The sequence below is a fragment of the Scleropages formosus genome, chromosome 2, assembly GCF_900964775.1.
Source record: "Scleropages formosus chromosome 2, fSclFor1.1, whole genome shotgun sequence".
Classification (NCBI taxonomy): Eukaryota; Metazoa; Chordata; class Actinopteri; order Osteoglossiformes; family Osteoglossidae; genus Scleropages; species Scleropages formosus.
This window is the reverse complement of record NC_041807.1, coordinates 8,423,564-8,451,201: the sequence shown is the minus strand read 5'-3', so window position 1 is coordinate 8,451,201 and position 27,638 is coordinate 8,423,564. Positions and strand designations below refer to the sequence as shown.

At 44.4% G+C, this 27,638-nt stretch overlaps 1 protein-coding gene across 1 annotated transcript; it reads left to right on the top strand.

The window, feature by feature from the left end:
• Positions 1-268: 268 nt before the first annotated feature.
• LOC108938738 (switch-associated protein 70-like) lies at positions 269-27,627 on the top strand. The gene is made up of 12 exons (XM_018759589.2): positions 269-425; positions 5,067-5,207; positions 7,630-7,803; positions 11,380-11,607; positions 13,015-13,161; positions 13,418-13,526; positions 16,297-16,478; positions 20,158-20,265; positions 22,091-22,257; positions 22,712-22,910; positions 25,085-25,181; positions 25,265-27,627. Exons 1-12 carry the CDS (start codon positions 330-332, stop codon positions 25,381-25,383), a joined length of 1,767 nt encoding a protein of 588 aa, XP_018615105.2. The 5' UTR covers positions 269-329; the 3' UTR covers positions 25,384-27,627.
• Positions 27,628-27,638: the final 11 nt, after the last annotated feature.

Here is a 27,638-nt window from a genome sequence, read left to right as displayed (position 1 = left end):
ACGGAGGAGAGGAAACTAAAACTTCACGTGGAAGCGAAACTGAAAAAACATGAAAAAAATGGTCATAGCGCGGTTAGATGGCGGGAGCACAGCCGGGAGCGTAGCGGACCTGAGGGCTCAGTGCTGATCGCTGAGCGGTGTTGCAGCGTTAGGATTTGGCGGCTCGAGATCGGGTCACGTGAGCGAGCGGCGCCACTCCCGCAGAGAAAGAGAGAGAGAGAGAGAGAGAGAGAGAACGGATAGCTGCGCTCACACACTCACACATTCATACACTCCGTCACTCACTCACACGCTTATATACACACGCACACACACACACAGCGCGCGCCATGGGGCAGCGGGACGAGCTGCTGAAGCCCATCTGGCACGCGTTCACGGCGCTGGACGTGGACAGGAGCGGCAAGGTGTCCAAGTCGCAACTCAAGGTTTGTTTGTTTCTTCTTAGTCATTAAAAGAATTATAATAATTCGTGCTTCTGCGATCAGGCCGATCGCGGGTTCGCAGCAAAGTTGTGGGACTCACGCAAAGCTCGAAAAAGTAACAGATTTCGTGACGAAAGGACATCACACATACACGTGTGTGTGTTTCTGTGGTGTTGTGATGTTCAGCAGATGTTCCTTGCTCTTCCTCTCCCAAGAACATCGAATGAAGGGATGTGATGCTCTTGCTCCATGGTTAACACCGGTAACTGTGCTTAAATGATCACCAGGACCTCTGTTTGAAAGAGCTGTGAAAGTATAGAGATGATTTCAGTTTCTTTGCCTCTGTCCTGCTTGGAAAACGTGGCTTGTCTCGCTCTTACGTCTCGTTTCGCTGAGCCCTTCACAGCTGACAGAAGGAACAACTTGTTGTTGCGGAAGCCAGTGGAGCAATGAGCCAAAGGAGCTGTTGAACGTCGAAGGTATCGAGGGCTTTGGAACAGAATCGTGGCTCTGGTGGGAAGGGATGACGGCATGCTGGAGAAACAGAGGGATGCTGGCTTGAAGTGCCTGCGAGGGACCCGTCTCGTGCTCACAACGGGTTGGAGGAAGTGGTTCGCATCAATGCCCCGATCATTCGTTCCGCAACCCAAAGGCAAAAAAGATGAGGTAGAAAGCCTGGTTTGTGCTTATGGAGGAAAACCAGCCACACGCAGCCTGACTTTGTACCCAGCCTAGAAGATGCAGCTTTTTCACTCATGGTACATGCAGGACGTAACACACACACACACACACACACAAAGAGAGCAGGGACATTATGTACATTGTCTGTACAGCGCTTTGTAAACAGTGGTACCTTTAATCAAAACTGAGATGATCTATTGATTGCTCAGTGAATAAATTAATTGATGCTTGATTCTTGCATCCCCGATCTTGGAATGCAGATATATTTCAGATGTGTGTGAAGTATCCTTATGGTAAATGTAATTTAAGCGATCTGTTGACTGAACGGGGGGTTATGGTGGCGCGGTGGGCTTGGCCGGGTCCTGCTCTCTGGTGGGTCTGGGGTTCGAGCCCTGCTTCGGATGTCCTGTGACAATCTGGCATCCCGTCCCGGGTCTGTCCCCTTCCACCCCAGCCCTGTGCTGCCAGGCTAGGCTCCAGTTCCCCGTGACTCCGCTCGGGACAAGTGTTCTCAGTCAATGTGTGTGTGTGTGTGTGTGTGTGTGCGCGCGTGCTGACTGAATGCTTTTTCACATCATACAGTTAACATTATATGCATTATTAGTGCTACATTAGTGTTTATCACCTGTATTTTGGGAGGAGAGCATGCTGTTATTTTTCTGTTTAGAAGTTGGACCACAATTAATACAATATGAAGACATAAATCATGCAAATTCTACTGACAGAACAATGGATCATGCACAATATACCCCATATATCTGTCTGTATGTATTTATATGAGTATATTTTAGATTTTTCCACACACTTATGCACTTTTGTTACCTGCTTGTCCTGGTGAAGGTTGCGACGGTCTGGAACCTATCCTGGAATCACTGAGCATTTGGTTAGAGCGCCAATCCATCACAGTGTTAGATTTTTACAGTAATTTGATTTAAGTTATTTTTATGGAACTTTACCATTACAGACCTGCAGGTTCTGTTCACATTGGGTTGAGCTGTACGCTATAATAATAGGTGTTGTACGTCACTTTGGTCAAAGACATAATCTAAATAAATAACAATTGTTGATAATATTTACACTTGACTTCCTTCTTTATTACCATCTATTATTTCAACCAGATGAACCTCTGTCAGACTTTCATGTCTCGTTGTGTCCGAATCAGTGTCGTGCAATGGTTGCGGTTTCCTTCTTGGCCGTTGACCAGTGGTTGGTGATGTCTCTTCTCATTGTTTCTCACACGGCCCTTGGCGATCACCCTCGTAGAGATGTGGACAGAGGCTGCAGTAGGCTTTTCCTTTTGGGGGGGTGTTCAAGGTACCATCGCCTTCTGCATGTTTATTCCATGGGATCTTTGTGGTACAATAGTATATGTGGTACTTTAACGGTAGTTATGAGAATAGTAGAAAGTATGTAAGGAAGGAACACAAGATATTTAATTATGTTCATTTTGGAAAATCAGAGGAGTTTCATCCAGCAAGTGGAGCTGAGGTGTTTAAAGCTGTGAGGATCTGTTCTGTTTCAGAGTCTTTATAATTGATATTTAATAAGCAGTTAACGTGTCTTGCCATTTTTCAGAGAGACACGTTACGATGCAGCACTAAAATGTATCTGAGCTGTGCCAGAAGGTCTCCAAGCCCTTTTTAGTGAAGATCCCAGCAGGTTCAGCTCATGCCACTTGTGACCGCAGCCTTCAATGAATCACACAAATGTTTCTCATGATATTTCTGATGACGGCCAGTTTCAGTTCTGCTTCGTCGTGCCTGACGAACTCGGCACACAAGGAACAAGAATGTCAGCTTAATTAGAAGTAAGGGCAGCCTCCTTGTGGAGGATCCCTCTGGAGGATCCTCGTGGAGCCCAAGAGCACTACGTGGCCAGGGCTGTGTCCTGTGGAACCCTGCTGTCCCGCTGACCGTGTCCTCTTCGGTTTTGCAGACCTCCATCTGCATTTCTCTGCCTCCGCTGGAGCGAACATCCGCATAGGTGCTGAAAGCTATTTTTGTCTTTCTTTCACCAGTGTTACTGCACTTTCGGTTCCAAAAACCATGTCCGTGGAAATTTTGCAAAAACCATGATCAGCAGCACTTTGCTTGCCTTTGGTGACACTGTCTGTAGCGTCGTGTGGATTCGGGTTCCACTGAGCGCTCCCAGTTTCTGGAACCTCCCTGCTGTGCTTGTGGGGTCTGCGGTTCCGGAAACATCCGAGTCTTATGGGCTGTGGGCAGCACATCCAGTACACCATGGTACCATGGAGGATATGTGTGGTTTTCCCAGATTGGGTCCCGCTGGACTCCCCACCCCCTGACCGTGTGTTCTGCCCTAGATCTGGGCTGGGCTGACCCTCAGGCCTCTCTGCTGACACAGTGACAAGAAAGTAGGGCGTTCTGGGTAAATTAGTACTGGCTCTTACTGTTTTTTGATCTGCTGTATGGTTAAAGAACTGATTTTTCTCCACAGTTTTGGTGACAGCATCATTATTTAGTAGGAGGCTGCAAAATATTGTATTATTTTTGTCAAGTCTTGCAACATACCCACACATATATATATATATATATACTCATGTATGTGTTGTCTGGAGAAAACAATGTGTGTTTGTACAATCTTACAAAGGTAATGCTTCTGAAAAACCCTTTGGAAGGTTGAATGCTTGCGATTCAAAAATATAATAACCCTTCGTTTCAATGGTAACATTTTTTTTTGTGTTCCAGAACCACCAAAACCGACACCCATTTATGATAAAATATCACCAAATCCCATCATAATGGACACAGTTACTTTGAGTTACGATGGTCTGACTTACGATTTTTCGACTTTACGATGGTGCGATAGCGATATACATTCAGTAGAAACCGTACTTCGAATTTTGAATTTTGATTTTTTTTTTTCCCGTGCAATTGATATGTGGTATGATACCCTCTTGTGATGCTGGGCAGCAGCAGCAATCCGCATCTCCCAGTCTGCCTCGCGGTCGCTATATAGATACCCCCACCGTGTCTACATTGTGTTTTGTGCATCCGTAACGTCACAAAAATGCCGATCCGTGTCTCCTGCCACTGGTGAGAAGAAGAAGTGGAAGGCAATTACTCTTGAGTAGAAACTCAAGTTAATACCCAGCATGAAGGCAACAAGCCCGTAATGGCCATTGCACATATGCTAGGCTATAATGTTCGATAGGTTAGATGTATTAAACGCATTTTCAACTTACGATATTTTAGACTCATGGTGGGTTTATCGGAACTTAACCCCATCGTAAGTCGGGGACCGTCTGTAATTAACACTGGTTATCATAAAAGTTTCCCTTCATTAATTACTCAATAATATTGTATGGATTTTTAATAATAACATTGTATGACTATCTGCATTTGCTCATTTAGCTCTTTTTAACTAATTCTCATAAATATAACAGGTACATGTGATATTCACGGGTTATGTATTAATTCCACTGCGAAATTAGACAAATTTGCGATCTATTAACAAGTTATCGTGGTTTCTCACAGAGCCTCGGCTGTGTGATTTGACTCAGATTAAAACCACACTCAGTCTGTGTGGAGTTTGCATGTCCTTCCCTGTATTCACGTGGGTTTCCTTCAGGTGCTCTGGTTTCTCCCCACACTCCAGTCATGTGTTTCAGGTGAACTGGTGACTCTAAACTGCCTTTAGTGTGAGTGAGTGAGTGCTCACCCCGTCTGGCATTCAGTCCAGGGCATAACCTGCGCTCCCAGGATAACCTCCAGACCACCATGAACCTGTGTTGAACAACTGATTATGATGATGGATGGGCGGCTTAGTCTGTGACGTTTCCAGGTCTCCAGAAAACAAGCGTTGCGTTGAATGTTTATTCCCATCTAGTTTTAAATGCATCATGTTTCTGCCAGCTCGACAGAGCTGTTTGGGATACTCTGGTTCTCGCTGCTTTCTACAAACTCTGTGTCGCTTCCTGACGTCATCCCATTTCTGGACCAGGTGCTGTCTCACAACCTCTGCACTGTGATGAAGATCCCCCCTGATCCCGTAGCGCTGGAAGAGCACTTCAAGGACGATGATGAGGGACCTGTCTCCAACCAGGGCTACATGCCTTATCTGAACAGGTTCATCCTTGACAAGGTAAAGACCACAGAGGCAGCCACCTCGCTTGCACACCCTGAAATGCTTCATCAGAAATTGCCCACACAGGATGTTTGCATAGTTGTTGCCCGTGACATGGCACACAAAAGCAGGGTGCTGAAAAAACCAAATGACTGGATGTCTAAATATAGTACACGGAGCCTAGCCTGGCAACACAGAGCGCAAGGCTGGGACACACACACACACACACACACACACACACACACCCCGGACGGTATGCCAGTCCACTGCAAGGCACCCCAAGCAGGTCTCGAACCCCAGACCTGCTCTAAAGAAACGTTTTCATGTCCAATAAACTTTCCCAGCATGCACTGTGTCATCCTTCTTTCTTCTTCCTATCAACCTTTTATAAATATAGTAAATAACCAAAAGATCTGAAGACGTGCAGTAGAACTTCTGCTTTGGAGAGCACAGCTCGCCAGTCCTGCAGTCAGATCCAGTTGAATGGAGCGAGAAACATTTACATTTATTTATTTAGCTGATGCTTTTCTCTGAAGTGACTCACAATTGTTTACCCGTTTATAGAGCTGGGTAATATTTCTGGAGCAGTTTTATGGTAAGTACCTTGCTCAAGGGTACTACAGCTGAAGGTAGGGATCAAACCTGCAGCCTTTGAGTGCAAAGATAACAGCGCTAACCACTGTCCTACCAGCTGCCCGAGCTACTCAGCAACACAGCTGCAGTAGCAGCGTTTCGACCACGCTCCTGGCCGGTCCATGGGCGACCTCGAGTGAGTGCACTCTCTGCTGGAGGCTTTCGAAGGCTGTCTTTGGGGTGTGTCATTTGGGCCATGTGCACCGTCTTCCACCCTCCCCCACAGGACCGCTCCAGGTATCCCACCAGCAATGGTCCAAAAATGCTCATGTGGCAGTTTTAGAAGAGCCTGGGGCATGGGGCTCGGTCACCTCCTGCTTTATTCCTCACTGTCACGCTGCTGCACCCTTCCATTGCGCTACGAAAGCGACGTAGGACCCGGAACAAAAGCAAAAGAGCTGCGAGGAACAGGAGCACCAGAACAGAAAATAAAAATAATAAAGTAGTACAAACTAAAGACAAGTCCTGCTTGTCTTTAAGTGCTAAATGAGTTATGAGTTTAGCCTCCACACTTTTAGTGTCAAAATGTACAGACCTGTTCTGCTATGAAGAACACTACAGTGTGTTGGCATGTCTGGGATGTTCACAGCGCATAGAGGAGTGCGTGTGTGTTCGTGTGGGTCATTCTAGATGCACAATGGAGTGTTACTCTGTGCCATGTATAAATACTTTGGGTTTGACGTGAGTATGGTGTTTGTTTTGCTCCTCCGCACCACACAGCCCTTCCTGTGGTTCTAGGCGTCTCGATCAAACCCGTGTGGAGATTGCTTCATCGCTCCCTCGAATGCAAATGAATATTTCTTTCGACCCGGACGGGTCTTGTGTTCCTGGTCCTCAACAAGGCTGCTATTGTGGAACTGCTGAGAGTGGGCTGGCCTCCTGGATTGGCCAGCGGCTTGGGGGAGGGGGCGCCGTGTGCGATAATATGACTGCTTTTTCACGGCCGACACACTTTCCCAGCATGCACTGTGTCGTCCTTCTTTCGTCTTTCCATCAAGTTTTTCATGGCCAACACACTTTCCCAGCATGCACTGTGTCGTCCTTCTTTCGTCTTTCCATCAACTTTTTCACGGCCAACACACTTTCCCAGCATGCACTGTGTCGTCCTTCTTTCGTCTTTCCATCAAGTTTTTCATAGCCAACACACTTTCCCAGCATGCACACTGTGTCGTCCTTCCAGTGTGCTTTTCCTTCATTGATTCTAACAGTGTCAAGAGATATCCAATAGGAACATAATCAGCTCTGAAAATTCAGTCTGTGAACCCAACAGATGTCATGTGGGACTGTCGGAAGAAATGGTCCAAATGACTAGTTTTAGGTGATGTATACGTTAATTAAACTGCCATTTTTCTACAAATATTTCACTGAACAGAGATACAAGAGGATCCCTGTAGGAATATTGTATATTGTACATAGTGTGTGTTTCTTCTTTGATTCCATATCTCACTCTCTTCCCTAAAATAGGCACCAGTCGTGAGGAAACAAATTTTTTCCTTGTTTAGTGTTGAACACCACACAAAGCCACTATGTTCCTCAAGTCACCGGTGGAGAAATTGTTCTGTACAAGTGTTCTTGAGCTTTATTTTTTCCAGTTCACCGAGTATCCAATGTGCCCTCAGCGTAAGAGTTTTACAGTCGACTTGTGGACAGTCTCAGTGGCAATCTGGCTCTCTTCTTGGCTCACGATAATTTTAGCTGCTCGCGGGAAACGGAGCTCTCCACAGGCCTCTTGTTTACTACGCTTTTGTCCCGGGGAATTCAGGGGAGGAGGGAGAACAAGAATGAAGCTGTGCTCTTTGTGCGACAGGTTCAGGACAACTTTGACCGTGTGGACTTCAACAAGATGTGCTGGACTCTGTGTGCGCGGAAGAACATCAGCCGGACCCATCTCCTCATCAGTGAGGAGGACGCCTTTAAGGTCTGGTGCATCTTCAACTTCCTTTCCGAGGACAAGTACCCGCTTGTCATCGTTGCCGAGGAGGTAAGAGCAACGGGCCTTTTTCAATGACGTTACTATTGATGCCTTTGTCCCACATGTTTTACAATGATGCACTTGTACAATTTATTTATATAAATACACACACACACACACATTGTCGGAAACCGCTTGTCCCATGCGGGATCGCGGTGAGCCTGGAGCCTAACCCGGAAGCGCAGGGTGTAAGGCTGGAGGGGGAGGGGACACACCCAGGACGGGACGCCAGTCCGTCGCAAGGCACCCCAAGCGGGACTTGAACCCCAGACCCACTGGAGAGCAGGACCTGGTCAAACCCACTGCACCCCCTATAAATATACAGTATATTTATATTATATTTTATTTGTTTATTTACATGAACACATCAGAGTATTTTACTGTGTCAAATCAGGGTAAGTACCTTGCTCAAGGGTGTAACAGTGGGAGTGGGATTTAAACCCAGATTGCAAGGCAACGGTCACTATGATACCAGTGTTATTGTACAGGTGGTCCCCGATGTCACGCTGGGTGTATTAAATGCATTCGACTTACGATATTTTCGACTTATGATGGGTTTCGCGGAACGTAACCCCATCGTAAATCGGGGACCACCTGTATTTTATTATTGCAATCCCTGTGATTGCGGCGGGTTCAGCTGGTGCCTGCCTGTGTGGCTGGTCTGGGGTTTGAGTCCTGTTTGGAGCGCCTTGTGATGGACTGGCGTTCCGTCCTGGGTGTGTCCCCTCCCCCTTTGGCCTTGCACCCTGGGTTGCCGGGTTAGGCTCTGGCTCGCTGCGACCTCGCTAGGGACAAGCGGTTGTTGACAATGGATGGATGCGTGTCTGGGTCTGTTTCATAGACTTTAAACTAAAGCAGATGAGAAAATTGCCTCTTATGACAATGAGAATCTGTAGCATTTTTGCTCACTATGTTGGCAGTCGTGATGATTTAGCAAAAATTTTGATAACATTGTCTTAGGCCCTTTAATGCTTTACAGAATGATTAATCGTTTAATTTGAACTTCCTTAAGATTTACAACATTCTCTTACAGTAATGAGAACCTGTGGCGTTATAGGGGTTACACAGAAAACAGTGACCTTTCTAAGATACGAAAAAACAAAAGATCAGCTCATTTTGTCTTCATCTTCAGTCTTCATTTCTCGATGAGACATCCTGAAAGAATCAATTTATTTAAACCCTCTCTGTAACTATGAGAAGCACTTGAACGAATGTAACAGTAATGGGAAATGTATCCAGACACCGTAATTCCACTTAAAGTATTTTTGTTGCTTATCATGGATTGAAATTTTTAACTGAATCTATGTCTTGTTTCAAATTCAAAAGGTTTTAATTTGGGTTGTTGTTAAAAATTATCAAACTATATGCATTTGGTTATAGATGTTTTAAATTTGGACACGTTACGGTAAAACGTGATAATATATATTTTAAAATTAATTTTTACCTCTAAAAATATTAAGGATCATAATTTAAATAATTTGCTTTTCAAAATGGTGTTGAAGACTTGTAGCTTGTTCAAGGCCAAGTAAGTGCCACAGATGTCAGTTTTCGCTCGTTCGACAGACTGACCCGTCTGTGTGCTGTACCCCACTTAGGCATTCCTTCCACTCCAGCGCCTCTGTATTTTTTCCACTCTGCGGTTTCTGATCACTTGGAGGGACTGTCTGGGCCATAAATAGCCCGGTCCTGTGTGTGTATAAATGTCCAGTTTGTCCATGGGAAAATGTGAAAACAAAGACGCTGCACAGTTCCCTCTTTAATTACAGCCGACACCAGACCTACGTCTTTCTACTGTAGCCACAGGGACACAGAGTTCGTGGGCAGCACTCTGACATCATTTACATTTAGAAATCATTATATTATCATCTTTTCAACCCCAAACTCTATTATTACCTTATACCTCTTAGCTAGTTTATTTTGGAACATGTCTTCATATATATGGTTTAATAAACGAAATCAAACTATGAATGACATTGTACAAGAAGCGTTTATATAGTGCAAAAACAGAGTGAAAGGAATAGTTCTAACAAAGTACAACAATTAATAGGCCAAAGGGTCAGTGTCCTGATAAGTTCAGGATCTGAGCAGTCCCTGCACTGATTGCGCGAGGGACGTGCTCCTCCGTGTCTGGCTCTTGAGGGCTCCGAAGTTGGAAGCCCGTCTGTTCTTAGTTTTCGGGCTCAACGTGGTGGAATGAGCTCCCTCTTCATGGCAGAACTGCCGAATCCCTCGCAGCATTAAGAATGGTCTCAAAACCCTGTTCTTCTGGACCCATTTCTCTTGTTCTCATGATATCACTGGGTAAAGTAGTCCATCACTAACGGTTACTTCCATCTGCGCGTTTGCTATTTGAATGCCACTTATACAGGCAACTCCTTCAGTGATGTATACCAACATAATGGAGCTATCACACAATTGTTTATAGTCCCATGTCTGCAATAGAACTGCTCCCAGCTATTTATAAGACTTGATCAACTGCTACACCCCAGCCAGACCCCTCCGCTCGTCTACTTCTGCTCGCTTGGTGGTCCCTCGCACGAAAGGTAAAGCACGGAGGTTCTGGGTTCTGGCTCCGTTGTGGTGGAATGACCTTCTCCTCCCACTCAGAACTGCTGAAACTCTGTCTACATTCAAGAAGGGTCTGAAAACTCACCTTTTCCGCACCCATTTCGCCCAAAATCTCTCCAGCTCATTTATGGTGTAAAATGTTCATGCATTGTAACTTTATGAGCATCCCCAGATAAGCCTTTATTCAGCCACTACTCCGGCATTGTATTTGCTTGCTTGTGTATCTTAATATTATTTAAAAAAAAAAAAAATGGTAGGAGGGTATCAGGATTCATCTATCCTGCGTTTTATGCATTATGTAAATGTAATTAAAGCTCTTTGTTTGTTGTTGAATTTACTTTTTTTTACTCTGAATTGCTTGTCACGTTGGAGAGAAGTGTTTGCTAAATTGACATTTACACATATTCATTTAGTAGATGCTTTTCTCCAAAGCGACATACATCTTGTACAAAATACATGTTCATTACATTAGCAGGAAGAGTCTTAGATGCAGACGCATGATTCTTAGGTACAGTTAGTTTGTTTCTTTCCACCATATGAATAAAAGTAAATATATAAATGAATAAATGTAAATTGCCAGTGATGCCAGTGATGATCATATCATAATGATGATGACCAGGGTATGGTGTTTGGATGTCATTTAACAGTTGTGATGCTCCCCACCATTCTTGAAAACATTAATTTTACTTTTCTGAGGTTACAGACTTCCTTAATCCTCCACTGGCTACAGGAGGTCCTTTCAGAGCACCTTAACTCCTCAATGGTAACCGCAGAAAGGAAGTAGGCTGCTTCCTTTAAAACAAAGACCCAGAGGGATTTCTAGTGCTGAGTTTGTTAGTTTGCACAAAAATTCATGAAAAATGTGTGCGGCGAATGAGCTACCTTGGGCTGGAGACAAATGTTTGCGTCTGAGATGACCATGCTGGTCTTCCTTTTGGAGCGAAATGACTCATTCGTGTTGACAGCTGGGGTTGGCAGGGGTCATGAGTCAGGCGTGTCACACTTTCCCCCCCGCAGATCGAGTACTTCCTGCGGAAGCTGACAGAGGCCATGGGTGGCAACTGGATCCAGGAGAAGTTCAATGCCTACAAAGCACAACTGGCGAGGAAGCAGAACTGCCTCAGTGCCTGGGAGCTCATTGAGCTGGTGGGGATGGGCCATTTCAGCAAGGGCATGGACCGCCAGACTCTCTCCATGGGCATCAACGAGGTCTTCCAGGAGCTCATCCTGGATGTGTTCAAGCAAGTGAGTGCCTAACTTCTAACCCCCACCTCACCCCTCCCCCATTGTGCTCCACTGTTTTCTTTTGTTTTCAACCCCAAACTGGCCAGTGATGGGTATTTTCCCAAAAGGAGGTTTGATTGAAATTCGACTCATATGTCCATAACCAATAACCTCTTTTCCAGTGCAGGGTCACAGTGGTCTGGATCATATCTGAGAAGCTTGGTAGACCCTGGATGGGATGTAGGGCAATCTCACACACATTCATTCACACATTCACACACTATGGGAAAATTAGTCATTAGTTTAGTGGGAATGCATGTCTTTTGGACAGTGGGAGGAAACCAGAGTACCTGGAGAAATCCTACATGAACATGAGGAGTGCATGCAACTGCTACAATGCCACTGTGGTCCTGTGCCATCCTGGTTGAAATTTCTTTAATTCAAATTCAATTTGAAGTTTAGGGTTCCTGCTGCTGGTGTTCTGATGTTTTTACAGAATGGTAGAACAGATATCAGCTTTTTGCTGAGAGTTTTGATATTCAGCACTCAGAGCTCACAGCAGCGTTGTATTCGGTGAATTCTTCTCTGTGTGTCTTGGATTCTTCTGCCGTTGGCCTTGGAGCTGCACATGTTGTGAATGGCACCCATTGAGCTCTTCCTTATTTGATGTTTCCTTTTGGCCGTGACTGAAAGGGCTGCACAGGAACACCAGGGCCCCCCCAGTGCCAAGTAGTGCTAGTTGTGGACTCTTGCTGGGGGAGCATCAGAAGTTCCCGGTTCGAGCTCAGAGGTGTCCCTGCAAGGGCTTTCCCTACGAAACACCCATTAAGATCAATGAGAAGGCGTTACACAGTCAGGGGCTGCTTTATACACACATACACACAACTGTTGACACCCGAGGTGCTTAGATGAGCTGATCTTACTGACATTTAGAAAGCTGCTGCACCTGTTCAGTCACCCAACCATTTGATAAGACGAAATTTGAGAAAACACCCAAAAAACATACAGGCGTAGCACTTCTCATTTTCTACTGGAGCTCTCACATAAATAAAAGCAATAAATATTCTGGCTGAGTTCCATCTGCATACATCTTTAGTGCTTCAACCGTTGTCACACACTTGTCCAGATGAGGGTCATGGGTGTTCCGGAGCGTGTCTTGGAGGCACAGGGTGCTAGGCTATGCATGGTACACCCTGAATGGGACATGAGTTCATGGCCACATCCTTTATTTGTATAGCTTTGGAATGTTATTAATTCAGGCAAAGGGTTTTCATGCATGTCCACCCAGAAGATCATGGGAAATCTTCTCTTTAAACACTGGTGATGTTGAAGTGGTTTATTTGTGTGAGCAGGGAAAGCTCTGGTGCAAGTGGTGGAACGGCAGGCAGCCACATTGTCTTGTTGAGTGATGTGGCGTTTTCTCCTCAGGGCTACATGATGAAGAAAGGCCACAAACGAAAGAACTGGACAGAGCGCTGGTTCGTGCTGCGGCCCAGCTCCATCTCCTACTACGTGAGCGAGGACCTGAAGGAGAAGAAAGGCGACATTGTGCTGGACCGGAACTGCTGTGTGGAGGTGAGGGGTCGGCTGCCGGCTGCTGTGAGACATTGCTCTTCGTTGCAGTGTCACACATGAAAAGTAATTGTCATTTTAGAGTGATCTAATGACAAGATTTCCATTTCTGCTTTAATGTTCCTGGATTATGTGACATCAACACAATTAGATTATATAACCATAAATAAAAGTATACTATTATGCTTTTTTTGTCTATTCTTTTTTCATATTTCTACTTTTGTATTGAACAAAAGCCTGAAGGTGCATTTTTTTGCAGTCGTTACCAGACAAGGAGGGAAAGAAATGCCTTTTCATTGTAAAATGCGCTGACAAAAGCTTTGAGATCAGTGCGTCGGACAAGAAGAAGAAACACGAGTGGATTCAAGGTACTGGTTCACAGCAATGCTGACCACATGCAAAATGCTCTCTTAAAAATAACAAGTTCATAAGAAGGCACCTCCATGGTCTGGTGGCTCTGCTGCAGCTGTGTGCCCTTTGCAGCATATGACAGCTATACATAAGTTCCTTGGGCTGTTGTGGTACTGCTCTGCTCTGCTAATAGATTATATGATTACATGATATAATTATGATTATAATTATGTTATCTATTAGCGGAGCAGATACTTGACCTGCTGAATATAGGGTTTGGCATTTTGTCACATATATAGTCCTTCTAGGCCAACCTCATAAGAAATCCCATACTAGCTATACTGTATTTTTTTCACCCCACCAAGTTTTAGAGTTCCAGGTGCAAGTTATATTGGTAATGAAATGAAATTCAAAATTTGAAATATCACTCTTATAATTTTTGGTTCAGACAGAAATTAATTTGGCAACTTCTTCAGAAAACCTTGCTAAATAACACAAAATGACTATCAGGAAGTGTCTTTACATCAGTCACAGGACCATATATCGAAAAGGAAGTAACACCAAAAACAAACAAAAGTGGATGAGTAGCACAAGGGTGAGCATCAATTTTCTCAGCGTTAATCTGCACAAGATTAATTGTCAGTATAGTCCTCCTAGTTACAGTCAAGCTGCTCTACTCCAGCAATGTGGCTGGCAGGTTTACAGGCATTTCTAGCTACTGAACATTTGCATCTGTGGTTTTGTGGGTCTTAATTTAGTGTTACCAGATTTTTACAAAAGGAAACTGTCAAACTGTCTTATTTGTCTTGATCACAAAAATGATACCATCTTGGTTCTCACTGGGTGATTCTTTAGCAAAATCACTTTTCATGCTGTCGTCTGTTCATACATAATCCTGTTCTGACACATTAATATAATCTAATTCAACATTTAGAACATCACTGCCACCATTTTCTAGCCTGTAATCCAGTCTGCAATGAGGTACATCCTGCACAACATCCGCAGGATCCGTCCTTACCTCACAAGAGACTCTGCCCAACTACTTGTCCAATTTTTACTCATCCATAATTTTATACTGGTAAAACAATTAGCTAAAGACACCACATTTGATGGATCATCAGGCTTAAACGATACATATAGCTGTGTGTCATCAGCATACGAATGAAAATTCACATTGTGGTTGCGAATGTCACCCAATGGTAACATATAGACTGAGAACAGTAATGGTCCCAACACAGAGCCCTGTGGCACACCATACTGAACCGTAGTTGAGATGGAGGGGGTGCAGACATCAGATTTCACTACAAATTGCTCACGGTTAGCTAAATACGAGTCAAACCACTTCAGAATGGTACCTCTTAGTCCAACCAGGTTTTCAAGTCTACTCAGTAGGATACTGTGGTCTACAGCATCGAATGCAGCACTCAAGTCCAGTAACATAAGAATCGAGATCTGACCAGCTTCACAAGAGGTGAGAATATAATTAACAACACGTGTGAGCGCCATTTCGGTGCTGTGACCAGTGCAGAAACCAGACTGAAATTTTTCAAATATATTATGATGATTAAGATATTTTACAATTCGGGAAGTAATGATCTTTTCTAGAATTTTGGATAAAAACTGTAGATTGGAGATCGGTCTATAATTACATGGGTTATTACATTCCAGATCTGACTTCTTCAGGAGGGGTCTAATAACGGCGATTTTAAAAGCTTTAAAAGAGAAGCCTTTACACAGCTGCTACTCCTGTATTGTATGTAAATGTCTGTGTACCTTAAAAAAAAATGTAGAAATGTAATGAGGGTTAGTCTATCTTGAGTTTTGCGTGCAGCTACTCGTGCGATGAACATTGGTGCATAAAGTGGAAAGAAACAAACTAAATTTACTTAAGAATCACACATCTGCAACTATGTCTCTCGTTCTCCTAATGTAACACAAATTGTATTTCTCTGAGATGTATGTCGCTTTGGAGAAAAGCGTCTTCTAAATGAATAAATGTAAATGTAAGTGTGTGATTATCGGTCACATGACCGTATATCAAAAGGACAGAAACATCAATACAGGCATGCATCACTTAACAACGGGGATACGTTCTGAGAAATGTGTCATTAGGCAATTTTGTCGTTGTGCGAACATCATAGAGTGTTTACTTCCTGTATACAAACCCAGATGGTGTAGCCGCGATGCAGTCAAGAGATGCGGTAATCACAACATTTATGACGCTGTTGCTGGCATAACACAGCATACTGTTTTACAGTAAACTTTTTTATAAGTAGAAAGAGTACACTCTAAAATAACGATAAAAAGTAGAGTATAATAAATACATAAACCAGTAACAGAAGTGTTTATTATCATTATCAAGTATTATGTAGTGTACATAATTGTATGTGCAATACTTTTATATGACTGGCAGCCCAGTAGGTTTGTTTACAGCAGCACCACCATGAACAAGTGAGTAACACGTTACTCTACGACGTCGCTAGTTGATAAATTTTCATTCCACTATAATTTTAGGGGACCTCGGTTGTATATGCGGTCAGTCGTTAATCGGTGCATGACTATAAATGCACAAAACGTTTAGAGACAGGTACCTGTAAGTTGTTCAGTTACGAAGCTTTGAGAAGTCATATTGCAGAAACTGGCAGGGGGATTCAAAATACCCCCACGTTAGCCTCCAGGGTATTTACCGAAAAGCTTTATTTGCGGTTCTGGACCCATGTTTTATCCCTAACTGGTCCAGACCAAAATGCAGCATTTAACGTACTGTTCAAATGGCTCTGTTCTCAGCCATCCAGACCTGCCTGAACTTGCTGAGGCTGGGCCTCCCGTCACCGCACCGTGAAGCGCGCCAGAAGCGTAGGGAGCTGCGTCGGAAGCAGCAGGCCGAGCAGGAGGAGCTGGAGGACCAAATGAAGCGGCTGCAGGCCACCAACGAGAACCGGCAGCACGAGCTGGAGACCCTGAGGAAGGTACAATACCCCTCACCGTGCGACGGCGGAATCTATGAAACCCTGCTGCTTAAACAAAACACAAATGCAGGTATGACATAAAAATGGGTTGCAGCAAAAAGACAAAGTGAGAGAAAGAGAGAACAGTAAAAAGACTGTTCCTGTATGCGTGGGCCTGGTGTGACCACATTTTCCCCAGCCGTGATGTCTAGGGACTTCTTTCAAAATGAACCTTTGGTGGGGGGGGTGTACTATTTTCAAAATCACTCACTCACTCACTCACTCACACACACATTGACTGAAGCCACTTGTACCAAGCAGGGTCATGGCAAGCCAGAACCTAACTTGACATTGCAGGGTGCAGGGCTGGAGGGGGAGGGATCACACCCAGGACAGGACACCAGTCCATTGCAAAGCACCCCTAGCGGGACTCGAACCCCAGGCCCACCAGAGAGCAAGCACAGGCCAAACCCGCTGCACCACCCCCAGAATGACTCATTACATCAGAATTCAATAAGCTCCTGATGATAGTTTAGGATCAGCAGTCTAGCCTGATTAATAGAGAAGGTACAGAGGAACAAATGGAGCAATATTATGACTAATTTGCTAATAGTTCTACCAGTTACTTATTACTATTTTAGTGTTTATTTTGAGCATCTCAGAAATCATTTAATTGTGTTAAATACTGACCAGACTTAAGATTTCTATGTATTCTATCTGATCATTTATATTACTAATGTTGGATGGAAATCATTCAGACCAAGGTTGCATTGCCAGGAATTTGCCCGGAGAGTATTGATTGAGTTGGGAATATCGGAAGGGTGAGCTTTAAAAATGGGGTGACGGTGCAGGAGAAGGGGAGTCAATTATTTAGTTCAATTGTCCTGCTTTTTTCACTCCCATGTTTTATTTCTGCTAATGAAAGATCATCCACCTTTGAACAGAATTTAGGTAAAATGTCTAGTTCTGTGGCCTTGCCTTCTCTGTAATCTTAGATTCTCGTAAGAGGCTTTGAAAGTTATTTTGGGTGAAGTGTGAGGAAACATAGATTACTCTGCCTGGAGAGGAAGGAGAGATAAAAAAACAATTAGACCACAGTGAGAAGGTCAAAGAACCACACCCAGCTGCAATGTATACGAAAATAGTACAATTGTTCATTAAACAATTCTGCTGCACACAGGACGACGGAAATGACAACGCAGCATTGGACAGCCTACCTAAATGTGTTGAAACCATGGTATTCATGAGCAAGATAAGAACAGTACAGCCAACTGATGGGTGCATCCCTGAATATCTCTTCCATCTTCCTCTCTATAACTATGTCTATATTTACATTTATGTATTTAGCAGATGCTTTTCTACAAAGTGACTTCCAATGAACTCTATGTAGTGTTATCAGTCAACATTCGATCAAACTGTACTGGGAATGGTAACCTCATAGTTGTCAGTCTTGTTGTGTGTGGTCAGGCTTTTACGTTTATTTAGCAGACGCTCTTCTCCAAAGCGACTTCCAACGAACTCTATGTAGCGTTAGCAGCCCACACACCTTATTCACTGCGGTGACTTACACTGCTAGATACACTACTTACCATGGGTTACTCATCCATATATCAGTGGAAAACACACACACAGACACACACAGTCAGTCTGAAACTGCTTGCCCCGAGCAGGGTCACAGTGAACTGGAGCCTAACCTGGAAACACGGGGCGCGAGACCGGGGGGGTGGACACGCACCCGGGACAGAACGCCAGTGCGTTGCAAGGCGCCGCAAGCAGGACTCCACCTTCACCAGAAAACAGGACCCGGCCAAGCACACCGCGCCACCGCACCACCGTGCCCCCCACATCTAGATGTATAAAAAAATTACAAACATAAACTCAGTGGTACAACTGATATTAAGTAATGTGATTGAAACATTTTCTTCCGTTAACCAGCAAAACCCATCCTTAAATTCCTGTGTTGCTTCTTTCTCCTCAGAAATGTCAGTCCCCAGCTCCTTTTCCAGCTTATTGCCCTTGACACAAAATACACAATTAAAAAAACCCAGATATGAAATACTTCAGTGCTATCTAGCCACCTTGTCCCCATAGCCCTGTCTTCATCCTCTTTTAAAATCCTTCATCACCCTCAGTCACCTTCACAGCACACTTGGTCTCTACAATTTATCTAACATCCTCATAAAGATGCTTTGCTGAAGTCCCCTACAGCACAACTGTCATTTTTCTTCTAGAAATGAAACACTGTTCCCCTGCCTGCTGTCTTATAAGTGGCTGCACATATACCTGGTCTATACATGTGCTCGTGTGCGTGTGTGTATACAGATGTATACACACCACGATATACCACTTCTTACTTTGAACAGTGTTTCTTAAAGTGAAAAAATGTGTGCCAGTACTATAAGACGCGGTGGCGCAGTGGGTTGGACCGGGTCCTGCTCTCTGGTGGATCTGAGGTTCTAGTCCCGCTTGGGGTGCCTTGCGGCGGACTGGCGTCCCGTCCTGGGTGTGTCCCCTCCCCCTCCGGCCTTACGCCCTGTGTTGCTGGGTAGGCTCCAGTTCCCCGCGACCCCGTATGGGACAAGCGGTTCCGAAAGTGTGTGTGTGTGTGTGTGTGTGTGTGTGTGTGTACTATAAGACATTTTTTTAACCCCAAGTAAAATCTCAGACATTTACGCTACATTCATTACTTTACCTGATGCTTTTCTCTTCACTGATTTTAAATGTTACGGCACCTCCGGTAACTCACCCAATTAGACAACAGGGTAATTTTTGCAGGGGCAATTCAAGGTAAATACTTTGCTCAAGGGTACTACAGCAGGAGGTAGGATTCGATCCTGTGACCTCAGGACCGTCAATACAACATTAACACCTTTAAGAAATGGCAGTGAGTAGCCTGTCCTGGTATGACCTGAGTCCTGACTAATATACACAGGAAACTGTCACTGAGGTATGGGTCGAGAGGTGAGATGGGTAAGAAATACACTGGCGACCATAAAGACCATTCTTATTTCACAGGATTGCCCAAGCAAACCCTTTCTGTTCCCCTCTGGCATCATGTTCAGCTGAGGAGGTGTACACAACCTCACTCACACACACTCACACTCTACTATACTTAACTTCCCTCTTGCAACATTGTACCGAGCTGGAAAATTCCAGCAAGTCCCTGGCTTCACCCTGCCATCCTTCACTGTTTCTCAACCTGTCTCTGTTTCGTTTGAAAAGACAAAAAGCTGAATCTCTAAAAGCCCTAAAGCTGCGAGAGAACTGGAACGACAGAGTAAGAGCGAGAAGGACTGAAATGCGGTTGAAATGTTCATCACGCTCAATCAGAGCCCTGTCACTTCCCTTTTTTCCCCATGTTATAAAACTTCACAAAGGAGTGCTTTCACATTAATGAGTAATAGAAACCAGACTTGAAATTCCAGGTCATACCTGTATCTCCTCTACAGGCATTAAAATGTTTCAACAAAAAGTCCTGGAGGAAAGTGCAGAGTAGGGCAGCGGAGCGAGTGAAAACTGGCGAAACGAGGCCCCTCTGTTGTTGTTCCCTGTGTACAACTGGCACCTAAACCATGTTCCTATTAAGTTGGCTCTTTGTGAAGCGGTGCGGACCTTGTGTGGGCCCCTTCAAAAGGTCCCCCAGCCGGCCCAAGCTAGCTCCTGGTTAATGGTCCTCTTTTTTTTCCTGCCCTTTGCACAGAAATTAGAGGAGGCAGCAGCCAAGGCGGCCAGAGAAGAACGGATGCGCCTGCAGACCCAGGTCGAGCTACAGGACCGCTACCGCATGGACCTGGAGAGGGAGAAGATGGTAGTGATCCTGTTGCCACTGCGGTGTTTCTTTTACCTGGTGTTACCTTGGCTAATGATCCATAGAAATAATGATCCATAGAAATAATTTTCCCGCTACACTGGCTCCCCAATATACAAACACATCTGGGAAAGAAAGTCTATTCATGACTCGTTTTATTCCTAAATCCGAAGCCACATTATCCACCAAGCTACAATTCATAGAAGGTTAAAATTGAGGGATGTCTATTATTATATATAGGTTAGGGCCTGTAAATGTGTTGAACTTATCTATGAAAAATTACATTTTAATTTTAATGAAGTGTTAAAATCCTTGGCATGCTTGTGGGAGAACAAGCGGGTTGAAGTCAATTCACTCCCGCGTTGTGGGAGAAATGAGGTAATTTCTTTTGTGCGGGATGGGGAGAGCGTTGCATGTCACGTGCGTGGACGCGGTGGTACGAGTTTTAAGTGGGGTGAAGTGCGTGACTGGAAGTTGGGAACGCATTGCGATCACGGCGTTGAGACCCGATATTGTGCTGTACTCCGAGGGCGCACGGATAGTGTACTTCATTGAATTAATGATACCCTTTGAAGACGCATTGGAAAATGCCTTTGAGAGGAAGAAACTGAAGTACACTGAGTTGGCTGGTGAGGTGAGGGAGCGAGGCTGGCAGTGCGCTATTAGACCGGTGGAGATCGGTACTAGAGGGTTTGTTGCAAAATCAACCACGTCGCTACTGTTGGAGTTTGGTTTTAGGGGTCAGTCGTTAAGAGCAGCGATTAAAAGCTTGTCAGAGGTAGCAGAAAGATCCAGTCAGTGGTTGTGGATGAGGAGACAGCAGGGTGTTTGGGGGAAGCACACTTGAGTGGGGAGTACTTGCCTGTGTGAACATCAAATGGTTTGAGTTTTGTTGTCACATCCATATGCTGATGTGGTGTGTTGGTTGGTTTGTTGGTGGTCGATGTATGGTTGGGGTGGGAGGTCTTTTGGTGGGGAGTCACTGAGATGCCACTGCGGGCATGTAGGGGGGTGGGTCTGGGACGCCAGATCTCGCCGTTGAGCCTTCTGGAGGTGTCGTGGGCTCAATTCAACGAAACATCAACGAAGGAACGTGCCCACTTGATAACCCCAACGAAGTGCTCGCGGTGGCTCCCGGCGAGGAGGATGGTGCTTGCCCATGATGTGGGCTGATTTTTAGTTATTTTTTTTTATGTGGAGGGAACTGTTTGGTGGGGGTCAGGGGTATGTGGGGTTTTGGGAGGGATGGAGTACTGTGGCGTGGTTGGTTTGTGTCCAGCCCCCCTTGATTTTGGCACGAGGGGTTGAACATCTTTCCCTGTGTATTATTGCATGTTGATTAACGAGCTACCGTAAAATTCATTAAAAAATTTCTACAAAATCCTATTTAGTGCCGATTGTTGACTGACTCACCCGTTAAACGTGGAGTGTTCCTCACCTTGTTACTGTTCTTCAACAGCGAGGAACACGAGACAGCTGTAAGCACAGTGGAAGTGAGTTCATTTACGCTCGCTCTCCGTTTGAGCGCCCTTTACTGCCATCTGTGGGCTCGTCGTGTAAAAACAGGCGACATTTGCTTTGCTACACACAGAACTGAGAAGATCGATGAAGAAACTGCAGTTGAAAATAAACTGAAAAAACATTTGCGTCTTCAGAAATTTGTCATGTGAAGGTTTGTAATATAAGGAGCCAGTGTAACAGTGTTCAAAGTCATGCTTTCCTGTACTTTTTAAAATTTTTACTAATTCAGGGTAAGTTCCTTCCTCAACAGTCCTATAGCAGGAGGTGGCATTCGAACACGTGTCCTGTGCGCTTGCGTGTTCAGGTGCGTCAGGAGATGGAGCAGCAGGTGGCCCAGAAGTCAAGTGAGCTGGAACAGTACCTACAGCGTGTGCATGAGCTTGAGGACATGTACCGGCTCCTGGAGGAGGCCCTGGAGGATGAGCGGCAGGCCCGGCAGGACGCGGAGGCTGTACGCAAGCTGCAGGCCAGGTGTGGAGTAGCTCTAGGCTCTCGCACTTTCTCTTTCTCTCTCTCTCTCTCTCTCACACACACACACACACACACACACACACACACACACACACACACACACACACACACACACACAGGGTCAGAAACACAAGGTTACTGTGGTTACCCACCCCGTGATGTTTCAGCGGTTCTATCTGTAGCACAACATAAATTTTCTGAAGCTGCATTAGAAGTTCATGAGTTTGACTCCCTGTAGTCAGCAACATTTCAACTAAAAGATGAAAAACACACCCATTGGCAATGTCCTTTTCCCTGTTGCGATGCCCTTACTCATGCACTTCAGCTATGTGTATACACGCTTCTTATTTGAAATACAGTTCTTTATTAACACAGTGTGGATTTGTCCTATATAGCATTCATTAAATAAGCCTGAGAGCAGAGGTGTGTGTATGTCTGTGTGTGTGTCTTGTAGGCTCCTGGAGGAGGAGGCCAGCAAGCGGGCCGAGCTGGAGCACATGCATTTACAGCAGCAGAGAGCCATCTTCAGGACAGAGGCTGAGAAGCAGGAGTTGCGGAACGAGCGTCTGGCTAAAGAGACGGCGCTGCAGGGCGCCATGGAACAGCTGGCGCTGCTCGAGAGCGAGAGGCAGGGGGCACTGGAGCAGTACCAGGTGAGAGGACCCGGCCGACAACGCTCGCCTGTGGCGTACCGCTCAGGAGCCACAGCAGGATTTCTGGAAACAGGTTTTGATGTCTCTGAGGCTTCTGATTTTATTTTTTATTTTTAAAAATACTTTTTAAAATTTTTTGGTCATCAGAGGGTCAATGACAAATTATAAATCATAATGAGTAAAAACTACTTAAGTTATGCACAACTACTTATACAGAAAAAACTACTTTAAAGTTTGTGCCTATGCAGTGTTGTTGGGTCAAATCGTTGTTTTTTTAATATTCATTTATTTAGCTGATGCTTCTCTCCAAAGTGAATTACAATGTTAAGCTACTTACAGTTGTTATACAGCTGGGTCTTTTTACTGTAGTAATTGAGAGTAAGTACTTTGCTCAAGGTTACTACAGCTGGAGATGGGATTCAAACCCACAACCTTTAGATGCAAGTTAGCAACACTAACCACTGTGCTACCTGTTGTCCCCTGTTTTCATTAATACTTTTCTGCAGTTTTTCATGTGAGTTGGGTCGGTGTAGAGGGAAGAGACAGAAGACACCAAACACTTCCATGAGACTCAAAGAACCTTCAGAGTTTGTACTTCACATTCCTGTAACTGTGGGCTGCTGAAAGTACAAACCCTGCCTCAGAGACGCACCATTGCTGTGCAAAATGCCTAGTTAATACTTCTGTCTAGTGGTCAACAGGTGGTCCTCGAGTTACATGTGCAACTTAGAACACCCCGGATCTGTGGCGGCTGTCTCATTAACCTTATTATACGATTGTCAAGTCCTATCTAGTGACAGCTGCTCCGTCAGCTCTACGATAACATCGGCTGCCAGCACAACCCCGTCTCTCATCGTCTGAGTCTCTATCAGCGATGGTGTTTACAAAACTTTTCATGTGATTCTTTTCAAGTTACTTTATTTAAAACCAATAGCAAGCATACATTTACATGTTTATACATATTACTTGTTTATCCAGTTTTTTATATATTACAATAAAAGGGTGTTTCCAACTAACAGCAAAGTTAGGAATCATCGTATGTAGGGAATTACCATTATTAACCTTGGTGAAATGTTTGCCCAACTTACATATGTTAAAGTTTTTTTTTTTTTTATCCATTTATGCAGCTGGGTAAGTTTTGTGTTATTCATTTAGCAGACACTTTTCTCTAAAGAGACTTTAAATGAACACTATGTTCAGTTATCAGCCCCCTTATTCACCCAAAGTGACTTATAATGCTAGGTACACTACTTACAGTGAGCCACTTGTCCGTACACCAGTGAAAAAAATTGCACTCTTCAAACTGTGGGAGGAAACCTATGTAGGCACAGGGCAAACATGCAAACTCCTTGCAGACTGAGCAGGGATCAAACCAACATCCTCTTGCACCAGCAAGGCTCTGTGAGACAGCAGTGCTACTCTCTGTGCCACCGTGACACCCACACTTTTATAGCATCTATAGTAACTTGATCAAGGGTATCATAGCCAGAGAGGGGTTTGAACTCAGGACCTTCACGTTACATGGTGATGACCTTAATTTTCTTAATTGTTACACTGCCTGCTGCTCCTCACTCTACAGATTGCGTTGTTTCTTCTGTAATTTGTTCCAGTCTTCACAGGTCAGCAAATACAAATAGCTCTTACAGAACCTGTAAGTCTGCTGTGTTTCAGGTAGTAAAATTGGCTTATGGATTTTGATTAGTAAAAAAAACTGTAGATAAATGTTGGTTTTCAAGGCTGCCGGAAAAGAACGGAGGTGGTATAGGACTATTAACTTGGAACATTTACATTTCTCAGTTTAACAGACAGTTTTCACCAAAGTAGTGAACAAAGATTATTAAATGTATAACTGGCACCTTTCTCCAAGGGGACGTAGTGTTAGACACACTACGTTACACTTACTACAAACATTCAGCCATCTACACGGCAGAGCAATGTGACACAGACACGATATGCAACTCAGACTCACCGATTCAGCTAAAACATTTCGTTAGACAGGTAAGAAACCAGAGCACCTAGAGGAAATGCATGCAGATGTGTAGAACATGAACTAACCACTGTGGTGCAGTAATCACCAGATTCATTTTTGTGTATACTTAGCGTGTAAGGACTTCTGTGGATAATTACCTGCTGGTACTTGTGTGTGTGTTTGCGCATGTGGGTGTGTTGGGCAGGAGGTGATGAAGAAGCTGGAAGATGCAACCAATAAAACACAGAGCTGGAAGAACAAGGTGGCTCATCAGGAAGGATTGATTCGTCTCATTCAGCCAGGTAAGGGCTTGCAGGCACACACCAGGGCAAAGGGTACGAGGGCTATGCTCCCCATTCTAACTCCATCTCTACATTTTCTTCAGGTACCAAAGGACCCCAGAAGATCACAAACTGGGGGCCGTCTGCCTTCACAGAGGCCGAGCTGAACGTGAGGGAGAAGAACTGGCAGGAGAAGAAGAATCGGCCAGCCCAAACCCAGTAGAAGCGGACTCCTGGAAGATCTATAAAATACACTGGACGTGACAACAAGCTGGCCTTAGCTCCACATTTCAGCACAACAATGACATCAAGCGCTGCCCGTAATCTCATATCAGGAGTGTGTTTAACAATACCACGGCATCCACTGCAACATCACAGCCTTCTCCTTCTAGGAATTTCAGAAATATCTGCTTGTGATCTCCAGCTGCTGGTCCAGAGCAGCAGAAGCAATGACTACTTGGAAGTTAATAGAAATGGAGACGTCTGCTGTCTCCTTCCTGACCTTACATTGAGTTGTTTAGACCCGTTAACCACTGATTCACATACCTAAAACCCAGTGTTTAAACCTGAATGATCAGCTAAGGACTGTTTTAGATTTTATAGGTTTCGATTGTTTAAACACCACATCTTTCATGAGTGTTTTTTTTTTTTTAAATCGCATTTGTATGTTACTGTTGCCAAAGTGTACAACCATAGGTGTTTGATTTTCATGCCTGTATTTATCACCTGTTTTCCATCATTGACAGTTTGAGAAAACTATGATATAGAAGTGGCAGAGCAATGGGTTCTATAAAATATACATTTAACAATTTATTACTTAAAACTAACTGAGCATAATTCTGTAAACCGTAAAGTTCTACCACAAAAAAATATTACATAGCTTATTTTTGAGAACCTGAAATTGGTAGTATTCTTATATCTTATTATATCTTATATCAAACTGCATGTGCAGTATGTGTGAGGCCGAAAAATTGGTTACAGCTATATATATCTGTCAAATAGTTTGGCAGTGCAAAGGGGAGGGAACACACTTTGAAAAAAGCACTTGCATCTATTTACAATAACTCCCCATCCCCTGCATTTAGTTACCAAGACTACTGAACACATGCATCTAGTCACCATACCTCCCAAACCTCAGTATCTAGTTACCATGACTCTCTAACCTCTGAATGTAGTTACCATGCCCCCAGATTGCCTGCTTAAACCCTTTCTGAAAAGGGGCTTCCCAGTTGAGAGAAATGTGGCCCAAGACTCCTGTTGGGAAGCTCCAGTGTTATGAGGTATCATCGCTGGCCTGTGTTTTCTATGTATTTTCCCATCTGGCTAATCTCTTGGTTGTTCCCAGTGACAGTCCCCTTATGTTTTCCCAAATAAACCCTGCTCTTGAACAAAAAATCAGGGTAATGTCACAGTGGTGCCTGACCAGATGATGGATGACTTGCATTTACTCTGCTTCACTGTGCTGCAACAAAACCTGGATGCCATTGTAGTGGCATAACGGGAAGAGCAACGTGTTAGGAGAAAACTGTCAGCTGCACTCAACAGCAGCTGGCTGCTACTCTGCCTACTCTTGGAAGCAGTCTAAGATCTTGCCTGAGTATGACCCAGACTTTCCTGGACATGTTGGAATGTACCATTCTGGCATGTCATTTGAGCAGTGGAGGAGAGTGACTTTCTTACACATGGGAGAGGCTATGACTGCAGTCAGGCAAATCCTGGGAATGGTTAGTGCTGACTACGGGGCTCTCTGTGCAACCATCATGGAGAGGGTGTGACTGAAGAAGGAGGAGCACAGGAAAAAAGGTACTAAGCCTCCACTGTGAAGATGTCACTCAGGTCTTTGTATTTGTCCAGCAGCTGCATGGTTCTGCAGATGGGAGGTGCAGCCCTTGAAGGTCGTAGAGCTGATGGCACAGGAACTGATAGTCCCCATGCTTCTTAAGACCACTGGGAACTGACTCGAGTGTCACACGCTAGGAGGTCTTAGTGAGGTAACCCAGGTGGAAGGAAATACACATGGTAGTTGTGGCACCTTCAGGTTCACATCTGCTGCTACCAACCTAATGTGTCACCCTTGCTTTGCCCAGGATCTGCTTGCTCTGGAAAGACAAGTGCTGCTTTCTTTTGGTTTGTCTTTTCTCCTGTAACGCCCTCTTTGACATGTGTAACAGGTTCTGTAGCTGAACAGGAGGCAGGGACTGGAGTGTCTCCATCATCGCCCTCTAATAGAAGTGTGTTCCCTCCCCTTTGCACCACTACAAGTTGTCCAGATGAAGTTTTCCTTTTCATAGCTTTTTTTTTTTTTTCAAGTTTTTCAAGTTCCTATCTTTTAAAGGGTCCATGGGCAGTATTAATTTAAACTCATTAAGTGTAGGAATGTATAATATTTATCAAGTCCAAAGTGGCAGTTCAGTTTCATACAAAAATTACTCTAGCTCATCATATGTTGGTGTGAGGATATCAGCGTTAGCAGACTTC